The sequence below is a fragment of the Sorex araneus genome, chromosome 1 (genome assembly GCF_027595985.1).
Source record: "Sorex araneus isolate mSorAra2 chromosome 1, mSorAra2.pri, whole genome shotgun sequence".
In the NCBI taxonomy this organism is placed as follows: Eukaryota; Metazoa; Chordata; class Mammalia; order Eulipotyphla; family Soricidae; genus Sorex; species Sorex araneus.
The window spans coordinates 93736065-93751669 of NC_073302.1; the positions used below are offsets into that span (position 1 = coordinate 93736065).

General features: G+C 42.0%; 1 protein-coding gene across 4 annotated transcripts; it reads left to right on the forward strand.

Annotated features, from left to right (window-relative positions):
- Positions 1-1006: 1006 nt before the first annotated feature.
- ZFAND5 (zinc finger AN1-type containing 5) lies at positions 1007-15347 on the forward strand. Of its 4 annotated transcripts, none has more exons than XM_055124711.1 (6): positions 1007-1628; positions 5716-5872; positions 6312-6423; positions 6996-7099; positions 9338-9463; positions 10047-15347. In XM_055124711.1, the coding sequence occupies exons 2-6, from the start codon at positions 5722-5724 to the stop codon at positions 10193-10195; spliced, it is 642 nt and encodes a 213-aa protein (XP_054980686.1). In that variant the 5' UTR covers positions 1007-1628; positions 5716-5721; the 3' UTR covers positions 10196-15347. The 4 variants fall into 4 exon arrangements, with proteins under 4 accessions (XP_054980686.1, XP_054980682.1, XP_054980683.1 ...); XM_055124707.1 differs by having other exon boundaries at positions 1012-1628; positions 5713-5872; XM_055124708.1 differs by lacking the exon at positions 1007-1628 and adding an exon at positions 1952-2100 and having other exon boundaries at positions 5713-5872.
- Positions 15348-15605: the final 258 nt, after the last annotated feature.

Consider the following 15605-nt stretch of genomic DNA (forward strand, 5'->3'; position numbering starts at 1 on the left):
CAGGTGTGACTCCCCCCCTCCCTCCCAAAAAAGAATTAAGGAATTCTTAATCACCTCAGGTAGTTTTTCTGATCAGCAAACACCCAAAAGACCTCACACTTCACCCTAAGCCCCGAACATCATTGTAGATTGGGTGATTAAGTTCCTGTTCACTAGACAATTTCCGAAGTCGGGTCCTCGTTTCTTTGGAGCTGAACCAGCCATCCCCAGAAGCTCGGCTGGAAGCGGGTTTTGCTGGTAGCACAGGAGCTCGTTACGGAGCTAACACCCTCTCAACCTAGCTGGGCCTCGTTGCCAGGCCGCCGAGCTCATGCCCCCCCACCCTCCTCCAGCCTCGGGTGGGGCTCTTCGGCCCTGCAGTCATTTCTTAATGGAGTAGAACATCGGGTGCTTTCCCAGCTCCCGACTCTGCTGGAAGCGTCGACTTCCAGGGATTTATTTCACTGGCGACCCTAACAGTCTGGAGATCGGCGGCGCCGGGCCGGGCGGCTGGCGGGGTCGCTGGGACTCGCGTTTCCTGACTCCGCACAGCTGCCCGTGACCTTGGGCGGGCGCGCGCCGCCGCCGCCGCTTCTCCCCGCCCGGCCGTGGGGGATGGGGAGGGGGAGGCGCGGGGCGGCAGGCGGCCTTGGTGCTGTGGAGGGGGTGCTCTCTCCTCGCGGAGAATTCGGGGCGCCCCGGAGAGGAGGGAGGAGGCGGCGGCTGAGGAATCGGGGGGGGGGGGGTGAGTGACGGGGGAGGGAAACGCCTGCGCGGGGTTGGAGACAAAGCGTGAGAACTCGGAGGGCGAAAAGCGGGCCCGAGTGAGAAAAACGGGAAGGAGGGAGGCGGAGGGCGGACAATCGGGTTAAAAATAGCAACGCAGCCTCCGCCGGCCTCGCTGCTGCCAGCTCCGCCCGGGGCCAACAGCCAAGCCAGCGAGTCGGCTCCGCGCGACGGCGGCGCGGGGCGCCTCGGCCTCGGCCCCGCCTCCCCCGCCTCCCCCGCCCCCGGTCCAGGTGATCGCGCCGGCGGCCGGACGTCGCGCACGCTACGTCACGGCGCGCTCGGCCTCCGCCGTCGGGGTTCGCGGTGACGCGCACGCCCCGCCCCCTCCGTCCCTCCCGGCCGGAGCGCGAGGCTCAGCGAGCGCGTCAGTCGGCCGGACGGCGGTGCTGTGAGCAGTCGGCTCGGGCCCTCGTCCTCCTCGCCAGGCGCCGGTCGAAGCCTCGGAGAGCGCGTCCCGCGGGGCCCTCGGCGGCGTCCGCGCCTCGCCGTGCGCGCTCGCTGCGTCCTCGGAACCGGCCCGGCCCGCCGCTGGAGGCGTCGAGGGGGCGCCGACGGGCTGCGCAGCGTTGCGGCCTCCGGGTCTCCCTCCGCCTCCTCGCCGCCCCCCTCCCCCGCCGCTCCCCTCCTCCCACTTCCCGAGCTCCGGCGTGTCCCGGCCTCGCTCGGGGCTGCTGTGCTGCCGCTGCTGCTGCTGCACGAACAAAGGACGACCCCGCGGCGGCGGCGGCGCTTCCCCCTCCGCCTGCGCCCGCCTCCCGAGCCCGGCTCGCGGCGGCGGCGACTCCACGGTGCCCGGAGGCCTCGGCCCCGCCGCGCCGCGTAGCGCGTGAGCCGGCTTCCTGCACTCCTGCCCCCGCAGGGTGAGTGATGGGGCCGCCGGCTGCTCGTGCCGGCCCGGAAGGCCGGGGGGCGGGTGGGGGGGCGGTGGCGGCCGGCGGGCCTGGGCTGAAACCCGTTCGGGCCGCGGGATCGAGGGGGCCCCTCTGGGCCCGCCGGGGAAGCACAAAAGACGGAGACGGCGGGGGCCCGCTCCCGCTCCGGCCGTCCACGCCCGGGGGAACAATGCCCGGCGTGCGGCCCCGGCGGCTCCGGGCGTGGGTTCTGGCGGCGGCGGGCGGGCGGCGCTGCGAGAGACAAAGAGGCGGCGGCGGCCGCGCCCCCGCCGGTCCGCCCGCCCCGGCTCCCCGCCGTGACGGAGGAGCGGGCCGGGCCCGGGAGGACGGCGCCGGCGGGGACGGAGACCGGCCGGGCCGGCCGATGCTCGGCATGACTCAGTGGTTTTAGGAGCAGGCCCGGCTGGGCTCTCGAGAGCGCGGCCTGCGCGTGCCAGGGGTACGTGGGGAGGAGTCGGCGCCAGGCGGGGGATGGGGGTTCCGGGGACACCCGAGCCCGCCGGGGATCCTCCGGGACGGGGCCGAGCGGGCTGGCCCGGGCGTCTGGGCGATGCCCCGCGCGGCGCGGAGCAAATGGAGCGCCTTCCCCTTTGTTCCGTGCCTCGGCCGGGGAGCGTGGCGTTCTTGGCTCGCTTTCCACGCACCCCGCGGGGATGCTTTTGGGGGGCGGGGGAAGGGCCGGGTCGTCCTTCCTGGTTGGGTGCCCCCTAGGACTCCGGGGTGAGGACTGGCCGGGGCGAAAGTAGCATATAGATCAGGGCGCCCGGTTCCCCAAGCTGGCGTGCCGGCAATCGACGGGGTTTCTTTTGTTTGTTTTAAAATACATGATTTTTTTTTTTTTAGTGGAGTTTAAAACCCAAATCAGTTTGATCTTTACAGGATTTTCTGAAACTGTCTCCCCAAACTGGTGGATCAGCTCTGTCGGCTCGCCCAGGCCTCTTAACTCTGCCTGGACGGGAGCCTTGAAACTCCTCTGTCCTGTTGGGCCGAGAGGGAACGGGGAGGGTAAGGACTTGCCCAAGGTCACTGGCTTAAGTTGGAGGTAGCTGGGAGACTGCAGCGCAGGTCTCAGGTGAGTGGGCATTCCGCACGCCTACTGCCAGTGCGTGCTCCTGAACTAGATTCAGGGAAGGAAAAGCCGTGGGGGGCGGGGGGGTTGCGGGGTTGCATATTTGAGGCTAAGAAATTTTTCCACTTAGATGCCCAGGTTTGAGGAGTTTTTAAGCTATAAATTTAGAGGAAGCCACAAACTAAAAATACACATGATTGCCCAAGTTTCTAACAACTTTTCAGGTGCTAAATAATGATGCTATTGGATTTTTCTAAAATTGTGCCACGGGGCCAGGTGCATACCTCAATTGCCCTACCGCCCCACCCCACCCCCCACTTGTGCTAAACGTAGGGATTCCGCCTTCAGGTTCTCGGCTGGGCTTTGTTTTTTTTATAAACAAATTACCACTTGGGCTTCCTATGTGACTAATTACAATTGATTTTTTAGATTAAATTTGAGGTTGTTCTTCCTCTAGCCCTCCCTACGTTAGGAAAAAATATTGAAAAATGTAGTGGCAGCCCTAAGGGTGGCACCCTTTTGTTTTATTACGTTAGATATTTTAAAAGCTGCATCCTTAGTTCTTGAGGTTGTGTAGGAGTTGGCAGGCTCTGAGATATAAATAGAAGCTGATTTCAGAGGCCCCTGTTGACTAGGCTTTATGTGAGAGCCTCCATCCAGCTCAGCCTGTCACATTGCAGCCTTGTGACAGGCTGAAGCGCCCACCCATGTGATCTAAGCTTCTGAGAAATATTAAGGCAAGCTGTGCACATGTGATGGCATTTGAAAGCTGGCTTGGGTGGTGGGGATCTACTAGATGGGAGGCCCTAGCAAAGACCAGGGTGTCCTGATCAGCATGAAGAGAGATACTGTTTTGCGAATACTTTGCGTTTAAGAAGTGGGTGAAAGCATTGGAAGAGAACTTTCCTCGTCTCCCTTTTCATTTATATAAAAGATTTTAAGAATTGGATTAAGTAATAATGTGGGTCAAGTCAAACTTGGGCCAGTTAGCTTTTGAAACCAACATCAACACTGGTATTTTGTGTAGAAAGTTTGAACTATTCATAATAGTTAAGTGAAACGCTTTACTTATTGCATAGAGCAAAAACGTGCTTTTTCATGATGCCTTTGCAAATTTATTTCATTACTTAAGGCCTTTTTACACATTATTGTACTCAAAATGTTAAAAACCCAGCTGAAAGTGTTTATTAATAAACTTCATAAGTGATGTTGAAATGTTTACAGTACTCTGCTCCAAAATGAGTCAGCTAAATTCCTCTTAGTATTTAAAGGGACAGTGTCAGCTCAGTTAGCACTATTGTTAGGAGTAAAGTTTGTTAGGCTCAGCAAACTTGATTGGCTTGGAGTAGTTGAGATGTGTTTTTGCTACAATGGAGAGATTAGAGCTTTAAGCCTTGGGGGGAAGATTGAATTACCAGGTTTCTCTCCTTGTTAAAGTCAGTCCCCTTTATCATTTTGGTAAAGATCTAGTAGATAAAATGTTTTAATCATAGAAGATGGGACTGTTGGGGAGAACCATCGGAAATTTTACAGGATTTGATGTAGAAGTGCTTTCACTTTTAATGTACACAATTTTATAACTTCTAATTAATCTTTGTGATAAAAAATAAAAGTATTTTATACATCAGTGACCACAAATTATAACTCAGGATTTACTTTGAGAAAGTGCTCTGAAATAGTCTTTTTCGGGGAGGGGGGCTTTTTGGGTCACACCTGGCAATGCACAGGGGTTACTCCTGTTTCATGCACGCAGGAATTATTCCTGGCGGTGCTCCGGGGACCATATGGGAATCGAACCCGGCTCAGCTGCATGCAAGGCAAATGCCCTAACTGCTGTGCTATCGCTCCAGCCCCGAAAGTCTTTTTATACATGCATGTTAAATTGACATAGAAACCATTCATAGCTTTTAAAAAATCGTAGTGTATTTTCTCGTAGAAGGAAAATTTGCTAAATTCAGTGAAGCATTACTCTATTTGTGCTAATTTTAGCAGTGTTTCACAAGGTTGTGCTTGCTGTATAAAGATCTTTATGGTAACCTAGTGTTAAATATTAACCATTACTAAAGATTGTTTTTGTATTGCTTTGCCTTGTTTTAAAATTGAGCTTGGAAAGGTTTCATTAGTCTGCTGTGAGGAAGACAAGTACTTGGTAAGTTTAAATACAAGAGCTCCTTTGCCTCATCTGTGGCTGATCATTTTTGTACATTGCCAGTTAAGGCACTGGCATTAAAGTACACAAGCAGATTCCGTACCTTAACTGTACATACAAGTTGTACATACTGTACAACTGTACATAAGGAGCTAATCCCTAAATTCTTTTTTTTGTAAGAGGCTTTTTGCAATTAAATACAGATGGTCCCTATCATAGCCTAGCAGAATTGTTGGATTTCTAGGGGCCTAAGTATGTTCAGGTGTTATTCTTAAGACAGCTTTAGCATAACAGCCAATATATGACCAATTTAAAAAGAACCACTGTTAGGATATAAGCATAGTGGAACTGTGATTATTGTATATTTTCTTTCTAGTTTCATTTAATATTAGAATCTCCATCCAGTAAAGTTAAAGAAAGCATCGTTTAATGTGTGAAAGAGACTGTACTCTTCCAGTGCAGGAGAACAGAGAGTGACTCTCAGATACCAGTTGCCCAAATTGATATAAATAATGCTGCTGTCTGCCAGTGACCTTTAACTAAGTAATAGTGGCAAGGGGAAGAATGCATTTTAATATTTAATAAAAGAAATGTTTTTATTCTAAAGAAAGGTAAGTCATTATAGTTTCTTTATGAAGCCAAACCACAGTTCTTTTATATAGTCTTTGTTTTAGGCAACAGAAAATCATAATTTCCTTGGCCTTTTTAAATTAATACAATGTGGGCTATGAGAAGTAAACATTGAGAACTAAAGGTACACTGCTGAGTACTATTTAATGATTTTATTTTGGTAATATGCTAATTTTCTAAAATCTTGTTTGTTTTGTTTGTAGCAGAAAAATATGGCTCAGGAGACTAACCAGACCCCCGGGCCCATGCTGTGTAGTACAGGATGTGGCTTTTATGGGAACCCTAGGACAAATGGGATGTGTTCTGTGTGCTACAAAGAACATCTTCAGAGGCAGCAGAATAGTGGCAGAATGAGCCCAATGGGTAAGTTGTTTGCAAGGAAAAACCCATTTGAAGAACTGTTGGACAGTTGGGGCCTAAGACTGAGAATGCTGAACGCCCAACGAGAGAAGACACAGGAGAAACCTGGAATTAAGTTAACAACCCAACTACTTTTGGCTTGACTACATCAGGAGTGAATATCTACAAGCACCTTCTTACTTGGGTTTTTTGTTTTTGTTCTTTTTTTTTTTTCTTTATTTTTGAGGTTTTGTTTCTTGTATTCATGGATATGACTTTTGATGTATATTTTTGTTTGGATGCTCACTTAAGTGTAGGATTCTACAGCAGTGTTTAAATCACTAACCTAATTAAATGCAAGTATCTGTTACTTATTAGTAGTTCAGACATGCATGTTTGTAGTATTGCTTTGTTTCTTACAAGTGGTTTTGTTCTGTTTTTTTCTTTGTTTTTTTCCCAATAGGAACAGCGAGTGGTTCCAACAGTCCTACCTCAGATTCTGCATCTGTACAGAGAGCAGATGCTAGTTTAAACAACTGTGAAGGTGCTGCTGGCAGCACATCTGAAAAATCAAGGTAGGATGAACATTTTAGGGTTTTATACAAGTTCAGCAAAGTAAGATATCTGTACTGTCCCATACCATTGTAATTCTGGGTATTAAGGATACTATAAATGGGGGTGTTGTCCTTTCACCATGCATGAGTTTCTCAATTGGGGATTCTAGTGCCCTTTAATTATCATAAGTGTAAAGATGTGATGCGTAATGTCCTCCATCACACCCTTAAGAATGCTGTGCTTTTATTTCCTTATAATTGAGGTTTAGAGATTGTAGCTCCACAAATTACATTGTAACTCCACGTGAGTTATTTTGGCAAAGCCTTTCCCTTAAATTATAGGCATAGCTAAAAATTCTTTATTGGCTATAGTAGAACATGGTAACCTTAACAAATTCCCAGCTTTGACTTGATAAACTATATATCAGATTGTTGCTTTTGGTTTAAACCCTTAATACTAGGCACTCAGTATGTTTTTGAAAAATACAAATTAACTGCATCAATTATGTTGAAACATATATAAAAAATTGAATTTACAGTTTATCATACAGTGCTATTACATAATCTTAAGATGTTTTTTTGAACTCAAATAGAAATGTGCCTGTGGCTGCCTTGCCCGTAACTCAGCAAATGACAGAGATGAGCATTTCAAGAGAGGACAAAATAACTGCCCCGAAAACAGAAGTGTCAGAGCCAGGTATGCTTTTTGTTTAATACTAGATCAATTCTGGGCTTGATTGTTTTGGGGAATCAGGAGGAAAGCAAGCAATAAAATACAGATCAAAAACCAGTATCTGTAAAGCACCTTCAAGTATAAAATAGTCATTCTTTCATTCTTGCCTGTTCCCCACTGATCAGTTTATAATTTAGAAACTGAAAATGTTAAGAACTTAAGACAAACATGGGTGTTTACTATTTAATTTTAAAGTATCAGAAAATTATCAGCGAATACATTGAAAGAAAGTCAAGTAGTTGAAGTATGTGTAGGATTCCTTATTTTGTGAATTTAAAACTTCGGGGGTAGAGAGATAGAGGATAAAGGATTTGCCTTACAAGTGGCTGACCTGGGTTCTGTCCCTGGTACTCAGGGTGGCACTGCAAGCAGAGTCAGGAATAAGCCCTTAAATACAGCCCAGCACGTGTCTCCCCCTCCCCCCCAAAAAACAGCTCACTAAATTTAGTCTGAAAGGGCATCGGACTTTTGTTAATGTGTGAAACTTTTATTTTTTGTTAACGTAAAATTGCTCAGACCTTGGAACAATGCCCCTCTGGGTTAGAGCTGTATCTAGGCTCTGCGTTATTCTTTGAAGGCATTCTATGGTTTTCTGCTTTGTCTTGCTTGTATTTTTTTTTTTCTACACCCCTGATCTGTATGGCTTAGTAACCTCTATTCAGTTTTCAGGTACCTTCAAGGAGAGGGCTTATCACGGCACTCCCAAACTATTCTATAAGTTCTTTGTGAACCATCAAGAAAAATTATCATTGATTGTCATAGCAATCAGACATGTATTGTAGATATGTTATTTTTTAGTCAAATGCTAATTTGCTCTTCTTGGAATTTGGGTTAATATTACATCTTGTTTTTAGTGTAATTGAATTGTTTTTAGTGTAAAGGACTCTTAGTTCTGTGGACCTTAATACAGCAGTATGCATTTTAATCTTTGTGTTGACATTCAGCTGACGATTTAACATGACTTAAAGCTTAAGAGAACTGGGAAAGCTTCAGTGGTACTGCTTGTTTCTTGCATATATAGGACCCTTGGCTTGTGCGCGCGCGCGAACACACACACACACACACACACACACACACACACACACACACACCAAAACCTTAAAAATTACTTTCCTTGGAGAGATAGAAACTTTTTTTTTTTTTTTTTTGCTTTTTTGGGTCACACCTGGTGATGCACAGGGGTTACTCCTGGCTCTGCACTCAGGAATTACCCCTGGCCGTGCTCAGGGGACCATATGGGATGCTGGGATTTGAACCCGGGTCAGCCGCGTGCAAGGCAAACGCCCTGCCCGCTGTGCTATCTCTCCAGCCCCGAGATAGAAACTTCAAAATGTAGAGCATACCTCATTGTCGAAAATGATTTTTAAAATATTTATGATGATATAAAGGATTTTTTAATTTAAAAAAGTTCAGGCCACACCTGGTTGATGCCTGGGAGATATGCACTGCCAGGAATCAAACCCCTGTCTGGGCTACAATCACTTACCAAGCAAGTGCCTTGACCTTTGTACTATCTCTTTAGCCTTGAAATATTTTCCAAATGGCAAAGTAATTGTGAAATTTGAAGGTCTAAAGTTAATTCACAGTAGTTAGAGCTTCACTTGCAGGTTTGATTTTTTAATAGCTTAAGGAATTGTTATTTTTTGTGTAGTTTTTTGAGTAAACTTCATTGAGTGTGTATTTAGGTATTTTCAATGTACTTTGCAAGATCTTAAACTGGAATTGGAATTTTATTTTATTTATTTATTTATTTATTTATTTATTTATTTTTTCTTTTTTGGGTCAACCCATCGATACTCAGGGGTTACTCCTGGCTCTACGCTCAGGAATTACTCCTGGCAGTGCTGGGGGACCATATGGGATGCTGGGAATTAAACCCGGGTCGACTGCGTGCAAGGCAAACGCCCTACCCGCTGTACTATCACTCCAGCCCCTGAAATTGGAATTTTATTCTCGTGGCTCATCTGTTAGAGTTTTAGGAATTGAGTGGCTTGGCCAGTTTATTGGACGTACTAATCAAAAAAAATTCTCAGGTAAATGAAAGGATTCTGATGAGTCTTTAAAGTGTATATTTTCAGGAAAGGCCTATATGGAAGCATTTTCACAACGAATCTTACTGTTCTCTCTTTTTTGTGTGTGTGACTTAGATAACTCAGCCATGAACAGCTGACAAATTACTAATTTTCTGCTCTTGTGTTTAAGTTGTCACTCAGCCTAGTCCATCAGTTTCTCAGCCCAGTACTTCTCAGAGTGAAGAAAAAGCTCCTGAGTTGCCCAAACCAAAGAAGAACAGATGTTTCATGTGCAGAAAGAAAGTTGGCCTTACAGGTATTAGAAAAAAACAATGTATAATTTATTGCTAGGATTTAATAAGGAGCTCCTCCTACTCAGTCATTAAGTTGTTCTTACACATAAAACTCCTGGCTTTCAGGAAAGTTTCCAGAATGGTAAGGAAAAGTTGAGTTTTATTTTTATTTAAGTATAAGAAACCCATTAACATCAGGTCATCTGGATTACTTTCCTTTGTTTAGATTGACAAGACTCCTTTGATTCTTTGTTCTCTGGCAAGAGTAACTTAAATCGTAAATCACTTATTTTGAGCAGGGTACAAAAAAGCTCTATAGCTATTTTATCGTACATTCTCAGAACTGTTAACCTAGTTAATATATAGCTGGACTAGGATTTGAATTTAGATTAGCCTGATTCCAAAACCTTAGTAATTTCCACTCCATCTAATAACCTACAGATGTTAATGGGAAGAGATTTCTCATCAAAGGATCATCAAAAAGCTATTTCACATTTTAAAGTGACAAAGTGCCATGAAAGTCTCATTTCTATAATGACTAAAGAATTTTTCTCTATTTTTAATTGCTGCAAGTTCCTGAGTGACTCTACTTCCTCTTGTGTACAGGATTTGACTGCCGGTGTGGAAATTTGTTTTGTGGACTTCACCGTTATTCTGACAAGCACAACTGTCCATATGATTACAAAGCAGAAGCTGCAGCAAAAATCAGAAAAGAGAATCCAGTTGTTGTGGCTGAAAAAATCCAGAGAATATAAATTACTACTTGGGAAGAGACTGAAACTTTTGTTTTTATTTTAATATATCGTAGGAAAACATTAAAGAGCAGATGCATGGCCATTTTCCTTTGATGTTCTCCAGAGTTTTACTTTACACTTGTCTGTCTTATAGTTGATACTTTAGGATGTTTGGGTGTTTGTTACTGGCAGAATTGGATAGATACAGCCCTACAAAATGTATATGCCCTCCCCTGAATAAAATTGGATGAAAATCTGCACAGCAAATTGAAGTACACGGATAATAGGGACAAAATTTAGTTCCCTTGTGCCAAACACATGAAATCTCTGCATGTTTGCAGCATATCTGCCTTTTGGGAATGTAATCAAGGTATAATCTTTGGCTAGTGTTATGTGCCTGTATTTTTTTAAAAAATGGTACACCAGAAAAGGACTGGCAGTCTACTTCTACCATAGTTAAACTTCACCCATTTTATTTCCACAATCTTTGGAAGCAGGAAGAAAGCTATACAGAGGATCAGACTTTCATGAATCCAGTATTTGGTGCCATATGTAAAACTGGTAAATTGGTCAAATATTGAAAGGTAAACAACCGCAACTTGTTCTAAGAGTCCATCAAGTCAACAGGGTCTTGAGATTTCTTTGAAGCTTATTGTGCTGGCCTGCACCAGAAGATTCTGCATTACTCTCATTGCTAAAAATGTGTAGCACAGAACGGCACTAGGATTAATTTGTTAACAAGAAGAAATTAAAAACTGTTTGGTTTTTCACATATAGCAGCTCTATTGAATAACATGCATCTGAATTTTAAGTTGCAAAGGTATCTGAACAGTTAATTTTTCATGTGCTACTTTTGTTGAATGTTTTGGTCTAAGAAAGAATGTTTAAAGCTTTTTTAAAGACTTCAGTTCTTAATGTAACTGTACCCTTCTGCATGGAAAAATCATAACCAACATGGCTGCAGTAGACTTCTTAGTGGTATCCAGCACCACTTGCAGAGGGCTGCTTTTAACCATATTACTTGTACTTGGGTGTAGGACTCTAGTGTTCTTGGGTGTATTGCATGGGCTGCATTATCTACAGCATTGTACAATAACAACTAGAAGAGGCAGTATACTTCACTGATGCTTGTCTGGTAATATCACTTCTGTGTTATAATGGAAGGTTTTCTGTGATGTATGAAACTTGTGTTTTTTATATATAAATGAGAATACTTAGTGTCGTGGTAATGCCTGTTTTCATCTGTAAATAGTTAAGTATGTACACAAGGCACTACTTCTGATTTCTTGCGGTGTTGAGTCCGAGTTTTTTACTTTAATTAAAGCCGTTTTACTTTCAAGTTTGTGTACTTTAGTTCTCAGCTAGATCTGCAGATGTGTACAGATAGTTCATATTTATGTATTGCACATAATCATGCTATTCAGCATTGATGCTATATTGTATTATGTAAATAATAAAAGCCATGTACAGAGGGAAACTTCACTTGTTCATTGGGTTTTTAAGCCATAGTTAGAAGTCTTAAAGGAGAATAACCCAGAATGTTCATATTCAGTTTTTTAGTTGCATATGTAGACTTTGCATGGCTATATTATAATTTGTTTCATTGCCATCCTTGAACTTGAGGTATTCAAGTGAGTCATGAGGTGAGTTGTAAGAAACATTTTCAAGTATACACAATAGGCAGTTTATTTCCGAGATTAGTAAGTTCTTATCTAGGATCAAAACATTCTGAATTTGAGAATGAAATTTAAACAGTTACAGTCTCGTGATTTTTTTTTTTTCATAGATGACACTTACTTCTTAGGTATGACAAAATAAAGGCATGGTGTTGCTTCTGTTTGGGGTTCTAATGTAGAATGGGACTATGGATTTACGCAGGTGTCAGACTAGATAATAAAAATAGTAATAATACAGACTTTCCGCATGAAGTATCTGAAGCAAAGGGTGGAACCTGACTTTCAGTTGTCAGTGCTTTGAGTGCAAATCATTTTGCTTTAAGTGGGAGAAATGCAGGAAACTATGAAATTTCTTAGTGCTACTTGTTCAAACATAGGTTTGATATATTTTAAACACTACGGTTATTTAAGTTGATTAAAAAGATCTCGGGGGAGATTATACATCCTTGGACTTCCTTGGTCGTCTACAATCATCTTTGAATAAAAATGAGGATGAGGTGATAGACATTTTTTTATGTTATAAAATTTAGAATTCACCTGGACATTAGTGTGTGAGGATAGATAGGATATCTATACAGGTGTATCTGCATATACACCTGGAATGATTCTCAAGCAGGGCTGTAAATGGGTTTTCACTTTGGAATGTCCAGATACTAAGCATTTTAAGAGTATACTTGTTTTGATCTTTGTGAGCATACACCACTACAAATGCTTTTCTAGGACAGTCCTTGAAAACTTGAATTATCTGACATTCCTCCTCAGGGCTTTTTACTGTTGAAACCTAGATTTGACTTTGTTGGGCTTTTCACGCTGTGAATTTGCAAAGTAAGGAAACTTGAAGAATCATTTGTCACAATGGTTATAAAACTAAAGGGTCCTTGAATGGGTCTTCATTTTGTAAGTGTCACAATAATACTTGGCTTTTAAGATTTTGGAGGTTTAAAAATTTTCTTAAGCACGGATTTATAGCAGATTTGTGAGGAAGGAAAAGAATTTTCTATATGCCCTCCATTCTCCAGAATAGTGATACATGTTTTAAAAGTAATGATCCCACCTACATTGACAAATCATAACCCAAACTCGATAATATTTGCAGTTAACCCATTTGATGTACATGCATTCTCAGTTTGAAGTATGTCATATATCCATTGTAATTGTTCGTAGGCCCTGAAAACCATATTTTCTCCATAATTGTGTTCTTTTTTCTGAATATATAGTTAGGAATTGATCGTCAGTCTTTGCAGGTTTTTTTTAAATCCTTTTCTCTTGTGACTTCATATTCCATTGTCTGCCATAGTTTGTACCTACTGAAGAATAGCTTGATTGCATTAAAGTTTGGGCAGTTCTGAAGTGTGCTGTAAATGTGCAGGTTTGTGTGAACACAAGTTTTTAACCAGTTTGGATAAATGCCTAGTTGATGGATCGTATAGTAAGCACTGTGTTTAGTTCTGTAAGAAGTGTCCAAAGTAGATGTGGTCCGTTTGCTTTTTTGAAGAGTTCTGTTGATTCACATCTTTACCAGCTAGCATTTAGTGTTGGCAGTGTTTTGGCTCTTGGCTAGTGTAATTGAGTAAAGTATTTTATTGTATTTTACTTTGCAGTTCCCTACAGATAGATTGTGGAGCAGCTTTTCGTGTTTTCATTTGCTACTTAAATCTTTGGTGAGATTTCTGTAAGATACTTGGCTCATTCTTATATTGGGTTTCTTACCAAGTTTGAAGTGTTTTGTGTATTTTAAGTAACAGTTCATCAGGTGTGTCTTTTGAATGCATTTTCTTCCAGTATGTGAAGTCAGTCTCGAGCTATATTATTTTAATGTCCTAGAGAAATAATTCCTAGAACTTAAAAAAGAATTATTTGAAAATGAATAAGCTTGATTATATTGTATAGTGAAAAGTGATCTGTAACGAAGTTTTAATTTAGAGACTGCATTCAATGAAGTTCTGAAGTAAATAAAAATAAGCAAATGTTTACTAAGTAATAGAACAAGGTTATGTTAAGCATACTACTGTTCGATTTGTATTTTTTAAATTAATTCACAGGGCTTAAAAAGAAATTTATCAAAAGAGTTGCTCATCCTTTTGCATACCTTCCACTCCATGAACAAATTTTAGATACTGTTGTACTGGCATAAAGCCTTGATTTAACTCTCTAGCTGCTTTAATGGTAAGCTTATTTTTGCCCATAAATAATTAACTTAGATTTTGTACGTAGAGTTGGGGTGGTTGTTTATTAACAAGTTAAACACCATAGAAGAGCTTTTAAGGAACAGGTAGTTACTGGACAGTAACTTGAAATTTGACAAAAGAACATTGTATTTGTACAGTCTGCCTTAAATGTACATATACGATATTATATGTGTAACTACACATCATGATATATATAAAAGCAGAGAACACAATTCATCTTTTCCCCCAGTCTTTTCGTTCTAGAAGTAGAATTTACACTTGTGCCATATGTATAAGATTTGATCTTTTTTCTGTTATGAATAACTAGTTTCCCACTAATTATCCTGAGAATGATAAATCTTGTTTAACATGTGAAAACAAAATGGCAGTGGTTGTAGGTGGTTTTCTAATTGGATAATAGTTTCGAATATATTTTTCCTGGTGTTTTTAATGGAAACTATCACAGAATTTCAGCTTGTCTATGTCTGAAATAATTGAGACTGTAACCTAGGCTGTTAAAGCATTTGGTTAATCTGTCAAGTCTGCTCAGAAGTTAATGGGAAATATTTCTCATTCTTAAATCTTAGTTCAGTGTTACAAATTTATTTTTTTTTAAATTTTTTATTGAGTCACCATGTGGATACAAATTTATTTAAAAAAAAAACAAAAACATTTACCTTTAAGAGCTCAGACAGAAATCAGCTAGAAAAGAAACCTAAACTACGTGAACTCTTAAAGTTTCTTAGATGGAACTGTATCTTTAACCCATGACAAATTGAAAATGTTAATTGATGTATGAGGCCGTTAGCTTACATACCCAACAAACATAATAGAACATATTATACCTTAATAGTAATATGCTTTTTTGTTGTCTCCCATCACTATTAATAGGTTCCAGCATGTGAATTAGAATGCCATACAAGCAAGTATTATTTATTTAGATTTTCTGTTGTGCAGCTTTTCTATTTTTATGGATACTCAAGAAGTGATGTTTATTCATAAAACATTTCTTTAAAGAAAATTTTGCACATTCTGGTTCTATGTTAGCTTCTAGAAGGAAAAGCATTTCCTTACCAGAATAATGTTTGTTGAGGTACCCCTCTCTAAAATACCTATATAGAATATTTGGTTTTTAATATCTGTACTAGCAATTTCCATTGTAAAATTAATTCTGTAAAAATTGTAATACCTTTAAATATGGTTAATCTGCTATCCCACACATTAGCCTTTAGCATCTGTTTGGGAGGAGGTTTTTTCTCTTTTTTTTAAGTACTATTGACTTTAGTTTCACATGTACATATGTTATATTTAAATGCCTACTAAAATTGCCTACTTGAATTTTTTTTTCTCCTGTTAATCTTTGTTGTCATGGCAGTGGTATGTGCATGGTGTGGTGGGAGGTTATGGTTTCAGTATCAAACCTAGGGCTTCAGATATGCAAAGCATGTACTCCACCTTTTAAAACCTTATACCTGGTCCTTTAAATGCCTTTATTTAATGGTTATGAAAATTAGGGCTTGATCTATAGGACAGCGGGTAGGGAATTTGCCTTGCACGCAGCTGACCTGGGTTCGATTCCTCTGCCCC